At 33.2% G+C, this 14,447-nt stretch overlaps 1 protein-coding gene across 1 annotated transcript in view; it reads left to right on the top strand.

The window, feature by feature from the left end:
• Positions 1-1,912: 1,912 nt before the first annotated feature.
• Positions 1,913-14,447, top strand: part of LOC119829773 (C-Maf-inducing protein-like) — a 20,751-nt gene continuing 8,216 nt past the window's right edge. Inside the window, exons 1-6 of the mRNA XM_038352476.1 lie at positions 1,913-2,996; positions 9,169-9,402; positions 12,521-12,649; positions 13,004-13,054; positions 13,147-13,218; positions 14,033-14,122. Of these exons, the coding sequence (XP_038208404.1) occupies positions 2,367-2,996; positions 9,169-9,402; positions 12,521-12,649; positions 13,004-13,054; positions 13,147-13,218; positions 14,033-14,122 (1,206 nt within the window). The 5' untranslated portion in view covers positions 1,913-2,366. The remainder of the gene's footprint in view (positions 2,997-9,168; positions 9,403-12,520; positions 12,650-13,003; positions 13,055-13,146; positions 13,219-14,032; positions 14,123-14,447) is intronic.

The following is a 14,447-nucleotide window of genomic DNA, read 5'->3' as shown; positions in this document are numbered from 1 at the left end:
ATTTCAGACATTATTGATCAGCGTAAGCAAAGATGAAATACTTAATATGTATGTATTAGTATCGATCTACGAACAATGCTAGAAGGTATACACGTTTAGAGTTAGCTAGCTTGCAGTTCTATTCAAAGAAATGTCCTAAGAACTCTCAACGAATTGGCTAAAACTGTTACTTAGTGCGATCAACGCAGTCTTTTTTTATGTCACCGTCGGCAATGGAGCAGGTGGGTCGCCTGATGGTAAGCGCTACCACCGCACATGAACATTTTTTTATTTTAAGGTCGATTGCATACTTTACGTCTCTACAAATAGATTGCTGACTTCAAATTAGAAAGATTAAGAAAGGATTGACAAGAGGTATAAAGAAAAGGGTTGGGAAGGGTAAGAAAAGGATATGTGCCTCCAACTCCCCCTCTCAACGAACGAAACACAGCAGTATGCTATTTCACGCCCGTCTATTGTGGGGGTGTGGTACTTCCCCGGTGCGAGCTGCCCAATTCGTATAGAAGCGTGCTCGACTACCACATATAAAGTCTTAAGATTAATCAGTAAAAGTCAGGTTATAGTGATTGAAAGTTCTTATCAACTAGCCGAGGTTGACTAGGGTATATTGCCTTCCGAATGCCTTCCAAACATGTCAAAAACTTTGGTATTTTCTTGGATCAAACTTTATCTTGGTCCCACTACTTTCATGAACTTGGTCTGAAATTTTACGCTACTAGTTCTATAGCACCGTCTTCTTAACATCGTACCCATACCGACAAAAACAATATGCTAGTGCAATCACTTGGGTAGGAACCCATTCATGATACGGCTGATGCCTGATGCATACTTTCCTGATTCATTACTCGAGCAAATACAAACTTGAGCATCTTCATAACGATGGTATTCGCTTGGTATTTGGTTCCTGTAAATTCGACCATGTCTCTTCCTTCTAGGTCAAATGGCTACCAGTCTGCTTTCACCCGAATATGAAATATAAACAGTTACTTTATAATATAACTGATGTCCTTAAGACCATATCCTATGTTAAAAATTAAATTAACTTCATGCGTTGTGAAAATAATTCTCTTCGATCAGTAGATAGGCTTGTTCTGTGTATGCCTTTTCATCACACGCACATCTGTTGGTGATTCTTTTATAATCACTGCTATAAACCCTTGGAATATATTGCTGATTAATATCAGACAAGCCCAAAGTCTATTCAGATTTATTTATGGTATTTATTTTGCTATGTTTATTGTTACGTTGTTATCTCACTATCATTTGGTTGTCTAGAAGAAAGCAGTTATAAGTGATAAGGCCACCTTCTTAGCAGTATCTTTTTTTAGTATAAGATAAAGTATTTATATTAATAAATAACTTATTGTTTTAAGTTTTCATTAGTATCAGAATAAACTAGTAGTAACCTGCGGCGTCACTCGCGTGTTACCCGGCTTAAAAGTGACCTATGATTCAGACTATAATATTTCTCTGTACCAAATTTCACACAGATACGATAAGCTGTTTTCGCATGAAAGAGTAACAAACACCCATATGTCCATCCATCTATATTTACTAACTTTCACGATTATAATTTTAGCAGGATTAATTATCATAGCTACATATACTTATCTACAAAATAGAACCCTAATATATTATTGAAACAATAATATAACCACAGATAATATAATACTATACTAATATAACAACCGATTAAATTTTAAATTAACCGCCATCTATCGTATCATCACTACATTACGAGTTGCGCTGGAACTAAGCTTGTAACGGTTTGATGCAAAACCTCAGACCATTTAGTAGAAGTTCATAAAATATCCGTGCTGTGGCGTTTTACGTCATGAATCGCAGTCGCGCATGCCTGGCGCACGTCAATAAATACAAACAAGAAATCTACAACCCAGTCCGTTAAATATACCTATAGTACGATGACAACAGCAGCCAGTAGTGCTCCGTTTGCGCTCACTGCTTTGCATTAGTTTATTTGAGGCAGATTGTGTTTCGTTTTTAACGCATTAAATATAAAAATTCGTAGCGTTTATGCGGGAAATGATCGATTGGCCTTATATATTTTCATAGTTGTACACGATGATCAGTTAGTTCAGTGCATTGGCGTTGGAAGCCTATTATGAAAGTGATATCTTTAACATCGATCACATTCGAGGGCTTAGACTGAATATGTGTGGATTTTGCCCATCTAGATAATATGTAAGATGCATAATTTTAAATCAATGATTTAGTTCTCATTTCGAATTACATGTAACCGCACAATTATCATACATTAATTACTATTTGTGAAGTTAACACTGCATTGAGAGAAAAATGACTTAATTGTACCTAAATTCAATTCGCAAACAAACAGCATTTCCACAATGCCATCTCATAGCCAGGAGATAAATATCGATATAAATTCGAATGAAGATTCTGGTTCTCCAAGCGAACAAAAAGAAGACAAGAGCAAAGCAATGAAGTACGTAAACACAGATAATATTGGAAACAATGCGCCAGCAGGTCTTAGTTCCGACCAAAAGCTGGCATTCGCGTTAAGAGATTTTTTGGGCCCGTCTAACATGGTTCTTGGTGAAGAGTCGCCATCTCCGTCCAATATCGAGCAAAAACTGCCTTACATAGATGAAATATTAGACACTGAAATAAATAATTCTGATGAGGAGCCTCAGACTTGTCAGGAAACGGAGGAAGTACTAAATAACGCAGCATGCCGGTTGAGGCGGTGGCGTGCAGCGTCACGTAAACTTCGTAGACCTCGCATAATAGATAATTTGTGTGCTAGCAAAGACTGTGGTGGTGCCGGGAAGAGTTTTAGTGGTGGACATACGGATTTAGCGGACCGCTTGCGTAGCCTAGCTGCGACAGGCAGCATGTCAGCGTCGGCCGGAGAGTTGTTGTCGCTGGCGCCACCGCCTCCCGCCGCCACAGCACCGCCTTCTCCGGGCTGCTTGCTGACACCAACCCTGGCTGATCAAAACTCAGCTGAATATTTCGTAAGTGTTTATTAAATATCAGCTTTATGACGCCCAGATCAACCATAAAATTAAGAACTTGCTGCTCGCCCCAGCTCCGCCCATGTAGACAATAGACATGTATACTTTTACTGAGGTTTTTATAATTATTTTTCAAGTCGAGACAAATCGAACAATCCAAAAACCACCCGAATATGGAATATGTACTTACTTAAGCTTACTTTATCTAGGTAGTTAAAATCAGATGACGATTATTAATATTTTTGCATGTTAACACTTAAAGGAAAATACATTATTTATGGCGAGTTTAAATGTTAATAAAGATTCTGCTTTTTAAACAAAGAAGTATAAAAAATAGTAAGTAAAGTCCATAAATTATTTATTGTTTATAATATATTAGCTTAAAAGTTTTTGTATATTATCAGAATAAATAGCCATTTGGCTATCACAGTATTAGCATACTATATAATATAGTTATACAAATTTTGTTGAAATGTTTCTAGAGAAATTGGGGCATATTATTTAAAGTAGGTACTAAAGCTACATCCAATAAAGAGACTTACGATAACAGAATAGGCGATGGGATCGTTTACGATTTATGCCATACTTTAACAGGAAGCTTGTTTTTTACTACCTATAAAGAACACTCTTAAAATCATGGCCATTCATCTACGCAGCGCAGACTACAAACGCATCACGTTTCAATATTTCATTTTGACGTCAGTAGCGTTAAATTGCTTGCGATAAAAGTCTACTTTCACAACATGAATACTTACCTACCTACGGATTATTTAACTGCGTGTTTTGTTAGTAGTAGGTAGGTAGGTAGTATCCGTTAAACAAAAAAAAAACAAGTTACAGTTTATCCTTTTCTACTAATATTATAAAGTATAAACGCAAAAGTTTATAAGCATGGATGGATGTTTGTTACTTTTTCACGCAAAAACTACTGAACCGATTGCAATGAAATTTGGTACGTAGATAGCTGGAGAACTGGAATAACATGTAGGCAACTTTACATCCCGATATTCCTACGGGATACAGACTTACTCGGGTGAAACCGCGGGGCGCAGCTAGTCTGAAATGAAACATAAAAGAGATCCTACTGTTATTATCGTTGATGGGATTTGACGTGTTGATTAATATGGACAATATCTTTAATCCATCATAAAGTAAGGCAATCATTATTATGAAACCCAAAATCCCAGTGGGGTTTAAACCCCCTTCAGTCAACACTAATAAATTAATAGCAAGAGATATATAATTGCTTTAACATATGAAATATTTATTCACGCCAACTTGTCAAACGTAACCACATTACACAAGAGAAATTCCGATAAATAATGTGAGATACAAAGGTAACAAACTTCATTGAAATAGGTAACTTCTTAAATGTTAATGTAAATGTAATTCTCTGAAAATCGTGGATCTCTTTCCGAACTTCTATCCAATTAAGAATTTTTCTATGTAACACACTGTAATTGCCGTATTAAGGTAAACAGTTTCTATCCATTCCGGTCAATCGGCGGTTTCTATAATGACTTCTCAGGAATGTCTCTCTGATTCGTGAATCAAACACACCGTGACAGTAGGTTTCCATCTCCTATGCGCAGCAATTCTCAATGCTTTCAACGCGTCACTGATAAGTTGATAACAGTTACAGGAAGTAGGTACTGTAATTGTATTATTTCCACGGTCATATATTGATAAATATTTGCAGTTTACCTAATTAAGTATGAATGGTTTATTTAGCTTATTGTGTACAAATGTTTAACTAGATTGATGATGCGTTTAGGTATTAACATGCTCATGTTTTTTGTCACATAGAAACTACTAATAAATAAATAAATATCAAGTAAATTATTTTTATTCATTGGTAAGGCATACCCCCAATTTTTGTTCTTACCATCGCAGAAATTTGTTTAGTTGCCATAATATTAAATCATTGGTAATCTTAAATATTAATATACATCATAAAGCAGAAAAGAAACACGGACAATAATTGTCCTGAGAAAATTCATGCAGTTCGTAGATGAGATTAGCGCCGGTCACGAAACATGCGATCACTTCATGGCGACCACGTGTCACAACTCTCCGTGAACATTGATTCGTCCCACGACACAATCAAAAGCTGATTCAAGAAATATTATTAAAATTATGATATTTGAAATAAAAAACGAGGACGTTTGTATGTGAATTAAGTTCGGCTTCGGCTTTTTCGGCTAATAAATAATTTTTGGGCAAGTCTTTAGTAATTGTCGAAGAACAATGCGTCCCACTGTTTCTAACTGAGAATGAATAGTTCGCAAGGACCTATCTACTAAGTACTTGTCCCTCACACTAAATTGGAATAAAATACTTACTTAGTATAACTGACTTGTCGATGATTGTCACTTCTCATAACTATTGACATATAAATTCTGATAACATACTGACGAATAAAATAACATCTCCTTTTAATGTCACGTATCTAAAGCATAAGTACATCGTTACTCCAAAGTATCGATGGCGATATTCCTCGTACCTCGCCCTCCTGACCCAAATTTTAGGAACGACGTCATCGAACAGAATGGCTAGAATGTGGGTCGACGGAACGGTAACCCGCTTGTGACCCACCCTCACCCGCGGCACACAACAACAATACATTAAATGAAATAATAACCAGATCACCTGGCATCATGCATTAAAATCACCCAAAAACCTAATTAGATAGCTTCACGCAAACCATGATAATGAGTCGATAGAGAATTTTAGTAAGAAGGTACCGTTGGAGTATGAAACTTGTTTTCAATGTAATAAATATACAGCTCTATTACATAACACTAATATATTAAGAAACATATGATTTCGAGTTTCCTTGTGAAGGACTTTGTCAATAAATACAATTGGAAAAAAGTTTTGATACTTTAGTCTTTGTTTATACCAATGGAACGCCACTGATGCCAGAAATGTGTTTTAATTCTCAAAATTATGCATATTATAAATATAATACGTAATTAATTACACGGCATGGTTAAAATGTCATTTGTAATAAAAGACGATGGCGTTACAACTGTAGTTTCTGATGTAAGGGAAAGAAAAAATGCTTCGATGTTTTTTGTTCGTTATGTAACGTTTAGAAAGATCTATCGTGTGCCATGTTTTTGTTTGGTGTCTGTTATTGATTCTAAGATAAAAGCTGACACTAGAGGGTCATGATGAAACTATAAGGTCTTAAGTTTACTACTGAAGCCTTAAAACGAGAATGTACTATTCTCATATAATACCTAATTTCGAAATTTACGTGACGAGCATGATAAATCCATATCAAACAATTGTTGATAGATAGCTATGTTGAAATCATTAAGGCATCAGGCCTTTAAGGCATCAGAAGAAAATAAAAGGGTGCTTCTATATTAGGTTCTAGTTCCAATAGCCGTAGGTATCATGAATAAAACTCTAATAATATAAATAACATTTTCGTATGAATCTATAATACAATACAAAATATATAGGTATCTACTAATGGTGAAATGTGGTTTTTTGACCCGTGCAATTTTGTGGAAAATAATTATAATAATCTATAAGGAAAACGGACACGACGTTTATAGATCACTGATTTGTTTTCTTTGATTCATTGAAACATAGAGGGGATTGAACGCAGCGACCGTTAAATATGATACGAATCAGTTGTTATTTATTATATTGTTTTATTTACCTGGGAAGCTTCAAGTACAAGGACAACACTGACGTCAGAACAGATATTTCGTTAGTACGCTGCAGTTGGCGCTAATATGCGTTTCCTTTTCGCACCGATCCGCCACACCCACCATTTTTATGAGTTAGGTAACAGATAACATAATACTATAGACAGATACTATTTATTAGAATACAAAATCACCAACTTGTTAGTCTGGTTATTTCGTAATCGTTACATATTTTATTCTGGCAGTTAACAAAACATTTTTTATCGCTTAGGAGTAAAAATTAAGTTGTAGTCTATTCAAATTATCATGGAAAATTTATAAGAATATGTATATATGTATTTATAATATATGGATTTGATATACAGAAAACGATTTCATAACGTCATTCTAATATCCTTTTGAATTAGAAATACGGCTGTTATATTTCATACTGTTACCCGTAATCCATGTTAGTCTATTTTAATAGACTGATTTAATATACTATTTAATTAAAATGCATTTAATAATGAAACAATTTGTCAACATTCAACATGGGGAAAAGTACATCACATCAACAACACCACAGTATAAATATGAAACAGTACAGAAACTAAGTACTAATGTTCGAATTTTGAATCGGCTCCCTCACACAATCAAGCGCATCGAACTACTGCCAGTAGCGAGTGCTGCTTAGAAAATCACAACATAATATAAAACAAAATCGCTGTCGCTATACATATTTATGTTTTAATCTTTAAGAGTACGCAACAGATTTTTTAAATTAGATAAAGTAGGTAGATAAAGAGGAAGGTAACTGCATCTGTGCGAAGCCGGGGCAGGTTAGCAGATACAAATATAAATTACTTTGTATGCACAGTTAGTTAAACAGATTTAATATCTAGGTAGTACGATTGATCTTTTAATCCCTAGCCCTAGTGGTCGTGAATGTTAATACATTTATTCGTTCATCTTTGCGAATGTGTACTATAGTTTTAGGGCGATACGAACATGACTATAATAAAACTGTTCAAACTATTACGTCCCTATAAATAGTTAGTTTTCGAAAGTGCAAAAATTTAAACTTAAACTAAATGTAGTTAAGGTTTCACATTTAAAATATAACTGACATTAATTGCATGAATATAATTATGATATCGTTTTTATAACATTCTTTAATTGGTAAAGCTAATAAAAGTGTGTCAAACTTTTATTAGCTTAACCAATTAAACGTTATCCACATCTCCTTATCAACCCTTTTTTTGTTTTGATTATGTAGAAAAAGCAATCGATAATATAAGAAAACATCAATCATTTCTGAAATATATTTTTACATTTTAAGTATTCGACGTTCAAATTATATTCTATTTATTAGTTAAAATAATAATATCATGACCATGATAGGATGATATAATACCTATATAAATAAATACTTAGTTCAGAATATTAAAAGCTTACTTCAATATCAAGTACCAATTTGTATATCTAACGTTTATATTTAACTATTGAAACGTTGCCAAGTCTGTGTTGGAAGGTATTTTAACTGTATATTTTGAAATTACAATTCACAAGTAATTTTTTCATAAGAATTGAAATTTCGACGTTTGGAAAATCCAACATCGATACAAAAATAACAAAAACATCATACGTTTAAGCCTCGTACGTGGTAAATATTTGTTGAGCAACAGTTGATCCACAATGCTGGAAACTTTGTTGTATTGTCGCTCCTCGAGCGATAACTTTGCGGTATCAACTCTAAAACACGCAGTGTTGCAAGTAACTTGTATGTTGACAACAACTCCGCAACATGTTGATTCAACTTTGTTGCTACACATATGTTTTGTTCTTATAAAGTTTAATCTGCTCACGTCATTAGATTATTAAACGTTGCACTGCATATTTATATTCTAGCATTCATTCAAAATTTACCTATAATATTAAAACTTTGCTTCAATAAAGGTCACCGCTACCAAAAATTAGTAAATCATTAGGTAAATAGCATCAACGTCGACTTGATTTTCTCTTTCAACCCTGTTAAATGTACCAAAATACTAAATCACGAAATATAGTAAATTCCCAACATGGCCATGCCTTATCTAATCTCTGATTTAGTCTGTGGGTTTCTAGGATATATACTTACTGAAGTTCAATTGAAGTAAGTTGCATAATCAATATAATATTTATTATTTTTAGGTATCTAATTGCTATAAGGGCATGCAATGTTACATTTCTACAAGAAATGAATATGTTAGGAATAGTTTAGTACTTAAAATTATACATCGCTTTCTCTTTCCATATGTCCCTATGTAAGCTTAAATCTTTAAAACTACGCGTCGGATTTTGAGGGGTTTTTTTAATAGATAGAGTGGTTCACGAGGAAGGTTTATATGAATAATGTTTAAACAACTCCAAATTTAACGCGTGCGACATACAGTTTAATGTCAAATAAATAAATAGCGTACTTCCATCATATGAATCGTATCTAGAATTTTCTAGTGTATTTTTATATCCAAAGTATTTTTTTTAAACAGGGTTCCAGTCCAGAATGCTGTATCGATATCGTAGGGTCAAAGAACACTAATGCAGTTGGCACACCGGTACCCCCTCCTGGACCCCGGTATAAGCTGGCATCCGAAGCGACATTAAGAATATGTTCCTTCCAACATACAAGAACAGTAGTTGATAAAATTCTGGCCGCAAAATTTTTTCGAAGATGGGAAACTCATATCTTGTGCTTGTTAGAAGACCACATAGTTTCAAAGGCGGTAAGAAGATTATTTAAGTTAATACCTTTAATTACTTATGTACTTAACTTAACAAGTATCTAAGAACCAGGCCAGCTAATCGAATGGACGCAGTTTTATAAAAATAAATCCCATTTCAAATTATTTTTAATGTTCGGTATTTTTTTAACACTACTTATGAGAAATTTTGAAATAATATAAAAAGTTTGATTGAAAAGCTTGATGGGATTCGAACCCGCGTCTTTTTGCCTATTCTTTCAAAATTTCTCAATTATAAAGCATTTCAATGATATAAAGATTAAAAAAACAATATAATACTAGTTATTTTAAACATTATATATACGTAACTTTCTCTCATACATATATTTAAAACAGTTGCACAAACACGTATAAATACGTCAATGGATTACTCATTGAAATTATAATTCCATTCCAAGATATTCATTAACTAGAATCTAATTATATGAATAACTCTATTTTATAAAATAAAAATATTAAAACTAACAAACAAAATAGGCTGCTTTCAGCAACGTTAACGATTATTGCATTTTTAACATTTTAAATTGGTCTTACGTTTTAGTTAATGCAAAAATTATTGAATAAAGAAACGAAACGAAATACGAATCTAAATATATCATATGTGTTCATGTTATTTTATTCAACATATATAATGAATCTAAATTAACACTGAACATATTTAAATTATATTTTTTATCACAAACTTAGAACGAGGTCAATAAATAGGTAGGTACCTAGATAAGAGAATGCACGTGCGTCATAAGCACCGGCACCGCAAAGTTTAATAAACATAATACAAAAATTACAAAGGCTTAACATGCATCGTCAATCATATATCCATTAGATTATTAATTAAATTTATATTTTGGTAACTCAGGGACTATTTTAGTAACAGAATCTGAACTGTGAAGAATGAAAAGTTTAAGTATAAAACCATTACCAATCCGTAATTGTTCTTTGTGTTGCGTATATTGTGATTTGTATTTGTAGATACAAAATAATATATGATAAAAAGTCAACGATCAAGGGAAAAAATACTTATTTCTTAGTTTTCATTTAAATGCATTAACAGATATTTTGAATTTTGATAGTCTCGAATACAAAATAGGTAAATATATTAGCTCTTGTGATATACGAGTTATCTATAGATAATGTAACAAGTCTCGAATAATATATAACTAAAGCCGTAGAAACGTTCCATTTATAAGTTTATTACTTTCAGAGGTCACTTATGTGGGTTACTAAATAGAGACACAATAACAAAGTACTTAATTATAGTTTTTATTATACAACACCTGATTTGCGTCATTGCATCGTAATAGTATAGCGGTAGTGCCATGTTTAACCTCGTATCGTTTAGTTCATTTAAATTGATATAAATAGCTTTTATCATTTATGTATACCTTCATTAAAGTAAAAATTATTGAAAAACATTGAACAGTTAAAGAGAGTTATAAGTAGGCAATTATTGAAAAGCTGCCAGTTTTCATGAATTTGTAATTTTGTTAACTAATAATCATGGAATGATGGCATAGATTATTATCTACCTATATTTAGGTAATGATTAATTAATATTAAACTAAGCGGCTATGATTTCGAATATAGAAGGTGTGAAGATGAAAAACATACGAAAAATAAATCAAGAATTATTAACGAAACAAAGTGTTGTCACATAACTGCATGCTGATTAAGAATGGATTACGTAAATCTATTCATCCTAATAAACTCATTTTAACCAACTTCAGAAAACAGAGAGGTTCTATTTTCGTCCGTATTTTTTCTGGTGATGGCAATAGTGAGAACCGATTAAATTTTTATGTAATCGAGGAAAATCTTAATTTTCAATGTACCTTGTAAAGTCTTAGAAGTCAATTTTGACCCACTTCGCTTCACTCAGGGGAGTTCAGTAGCAACGTGGAACGAAATTTTGTAAATGGCTTTATTATAACTATAATTTTATAGCATATTCAGAAAAGTATAAAATTAACTATTTATAACAAAACATAAAAGCCGTTCTAAATAGTCAGAACAAGACTAATTTCAGTGGGACCTAACCACCAAACCCAAAAAAACAGACGAATTGAAAATCGATCTTATATGATGGTGGTTGAGAAATTTTACTGATTTCGAAAGCACAAATAGGCTCTCAAAAGTGGAAAATAAAATAAGCTAATTATTATAAAAGCTATCCTCTTATCTAATTACTTGAAGTCTTGCACAGACTTAACACAATTTTAAGTATAAAGCAGGCACATGATACAATCTGACTAAACTATATCGAGCTTATAGATGTTATAATAACTAACGAATTATTATAACGTAGTGACAGAGTACATGTATTTTCTCGCATATTTTTTGCTCTCAATTTTCCTATTTCCTCATGATAGTTTCGAATTTATTTCAACATATTTGCGTAATATTGAACGCTGCCAAAAAAGTTTGTGTCTTGTATATCCAGAGCGTAGATGGGTTTGCGAATGGCTGGTATTCATTCATGTTGTATAGATGAGTATAATGCAAAACCAGATATTGAGTGCCGTATTGATGGCGTCTGATGTTAGTGTTCGAATAAGGCCAACGGGCCGCGAGACTGCGAGCACGGGATGAGGCGATGACGTCACAAGTAACCTCGCGACTCGGGCCCGCACTCCGCTGGGCCATTGCTCCGAGCCGACGTCACGCGCGCAGGCCACAGCGGCCCGTAGCGTAAATACAAATGCACCGCCCATGTCTCCCTTTTGTAGTACTTCACTTACAAGCATCCATAAAGAGTGACCTGATTTCATAAAGACTATCTTAAGGTGTTTTATTTGTTATACTTGTATTACATTGTTAGCTCCGCCATATGTGTTTGGGCTAATATAAATTTAAAATCGATAAAAGCGCGTTATATCCACCACTTTAAATATTCATAAAGCGTTTGAATTCACGTCAGGCCCCTAACGTTATTTAAATGTGTTGTTGAACCGTCTATAATATGATAATAATGTATATAACTTTATAAATACGATGAGCTTTGTATGCGCAATATTCTCAAGGTACAAGGAAGACATCATTATATCTACTTAATTGAAATAGGTACTGCAATATAAAAATTTTGTCATAATTCTTCCTCTTTCAGCCTTATGGACAACTGGAAAAACCACTGTCCTACAGCTGTATGCAAGAAGTTTATTGTATATCACGGTGGGACCCGGCAAGAAAGTATTGCTTGCGGATAGTCATGCCTAATGGCTCACTCCTTCTGCAGGTATTTTAACATTTAAAATTCTTATAAATCATTTGTACATTATGTTCTCTTTATATTCATTTGTTATTTAGGATAAACTAAATTAGTATTTATCACTGTCATATAGAATAATCTTGAAATACAAGTAGCTACTTATGCGATTCCATGAAAAAAAAAACAATGAGGCACAATGATTTGAGATGATGGAATATGCAAGGTAATGTTGACTGTATGAATCACTAACCTTTTGTAAATCACCTTTTTGCGGTTGTAGCTCGATGTTATTTATAAAAACATAACACAAAGAATTTAAATAATCCCTACCTTTCATATGTAGCTTTTACTTTTTGATATATAATGGATGTCATATTTCAGGCAAATGATGCATACACGAGGGATCAATGGTACTATTCCATAGTGTGGAGGGTAAGCTAATATATAAGTATAATAAAGTATTACAAACCGAACTGGAAAGCTAACAAATAAATAACAAAGTATTTTACTTATCTCAATTTCAGAGAAACATGATAAGATATCGGAATCTATTGACGAAATCTGTGAGAAAAGAAATCGTATTAAAGGAATTAAAGGTTGGTACATTAATATTTTCCTTAAAATTCATATGCGCTATTTTAATTTTATTAACATGTCACGGGCCCCTCATTACTTAACACTTTGGATACCTGCTGCGAACCCTGCGATGATAGGGACACATCCACACTTTTCAGGCCAGTAAACGATCGAACGATATTCTCTTCATTTTAATTTATAAAAAAGAAAAATTCAGACGCTTCCATCCTAAGCTAGTATATTATAAAAGATTGTATCGATTGTCTTACATCGATTGTAATGCATTTTAACCTAAAGAAAAAATATGTGTAAAGACATCGCAACTTACGTTGACGCATTTCACTTGCAATCATCTTAGTATTTTGTATATTGTCGACTATCTATTTTAACTGTCTCGAAGAAAGAAGTTTATTTAATTCGACCATATGTACATTTTATAAGTATGTTCGCGAATATCTTGAGTCCTTAACAACGTACAATAGAACTACCTTGTCATTGTTATTCATTACCTAATTTGAATCGATGAGAACTTTCCAACAAGGTGGCCAAGCCGTAACTGTTCTGGACCCAACGTCCAGAACTCCGCATCTGTTTACATAGCTATCTTTTGTTGGGCTTACTTTGTATGGTTCAATTTGTCAATATATTCAGTACGTAAAAAAAAATACAAAAAACATGCTTGTGCTAAGTATATTTAAAATTTACATTAAATAAGAAGAAAAAAAAAGAGAAGTCGAAGTCGGTGCCCAAACACAAAAAAAAACAAAAAAGAAATACATGCCTATAGCACCGACTTCAACTTGAAAAAAGCTTTATTAATTTTATGTTTCGCAGAACATGGTAGACTTCGTGATGACAACACCGCTGCAAGATGAATGTGTGACGCGGACACCTCTGGAAATACTTGCCAATTTACTCTCAGAGGTATATATTTATTTTATTATCTGTACTACATTTTCTCAATACCACTCCCGATTAAATGTTTCAGGCCAAATTTACTGTAAAAAATATTAATAAATTTAAGCTTCGACATAAGTCTGTACGAATGTTACGTTAAATAATGGTAATCTAAAAACTAGTATTAAAACTATATTAATTGTATAATATATCGCTATAATTTTAAAGTATCTCATGGTGTTGTAAAGCTATAATTTAGATAATGTACATATTTTTTGACCGTGGGGTGCCGGTTTAAGAATAGCACCTCCCCATTTCCTCCCGTGGGTGTCGTAAGAGGCGACTAAGGGAT

This window comes from Zerene cesonia, chromosome 10 (assembly GCF_012273895.1).
Source record: "Zerene cesonia ecotype Mississippi chromosome 10, Zerene_cesonia_1.1, whole genome shotgun sequence".
NCBI lineage: Eukaryota > Metazoa > Arthropoda > Insecta > Lepidoptera > Pieridae > Zerene > Zerene cesonia.
The sequence above is the reverse complement of the archived record's forward strand: the minus strand, read 5'-3'. Positions and strand labels throughout refer to the sequence as shown.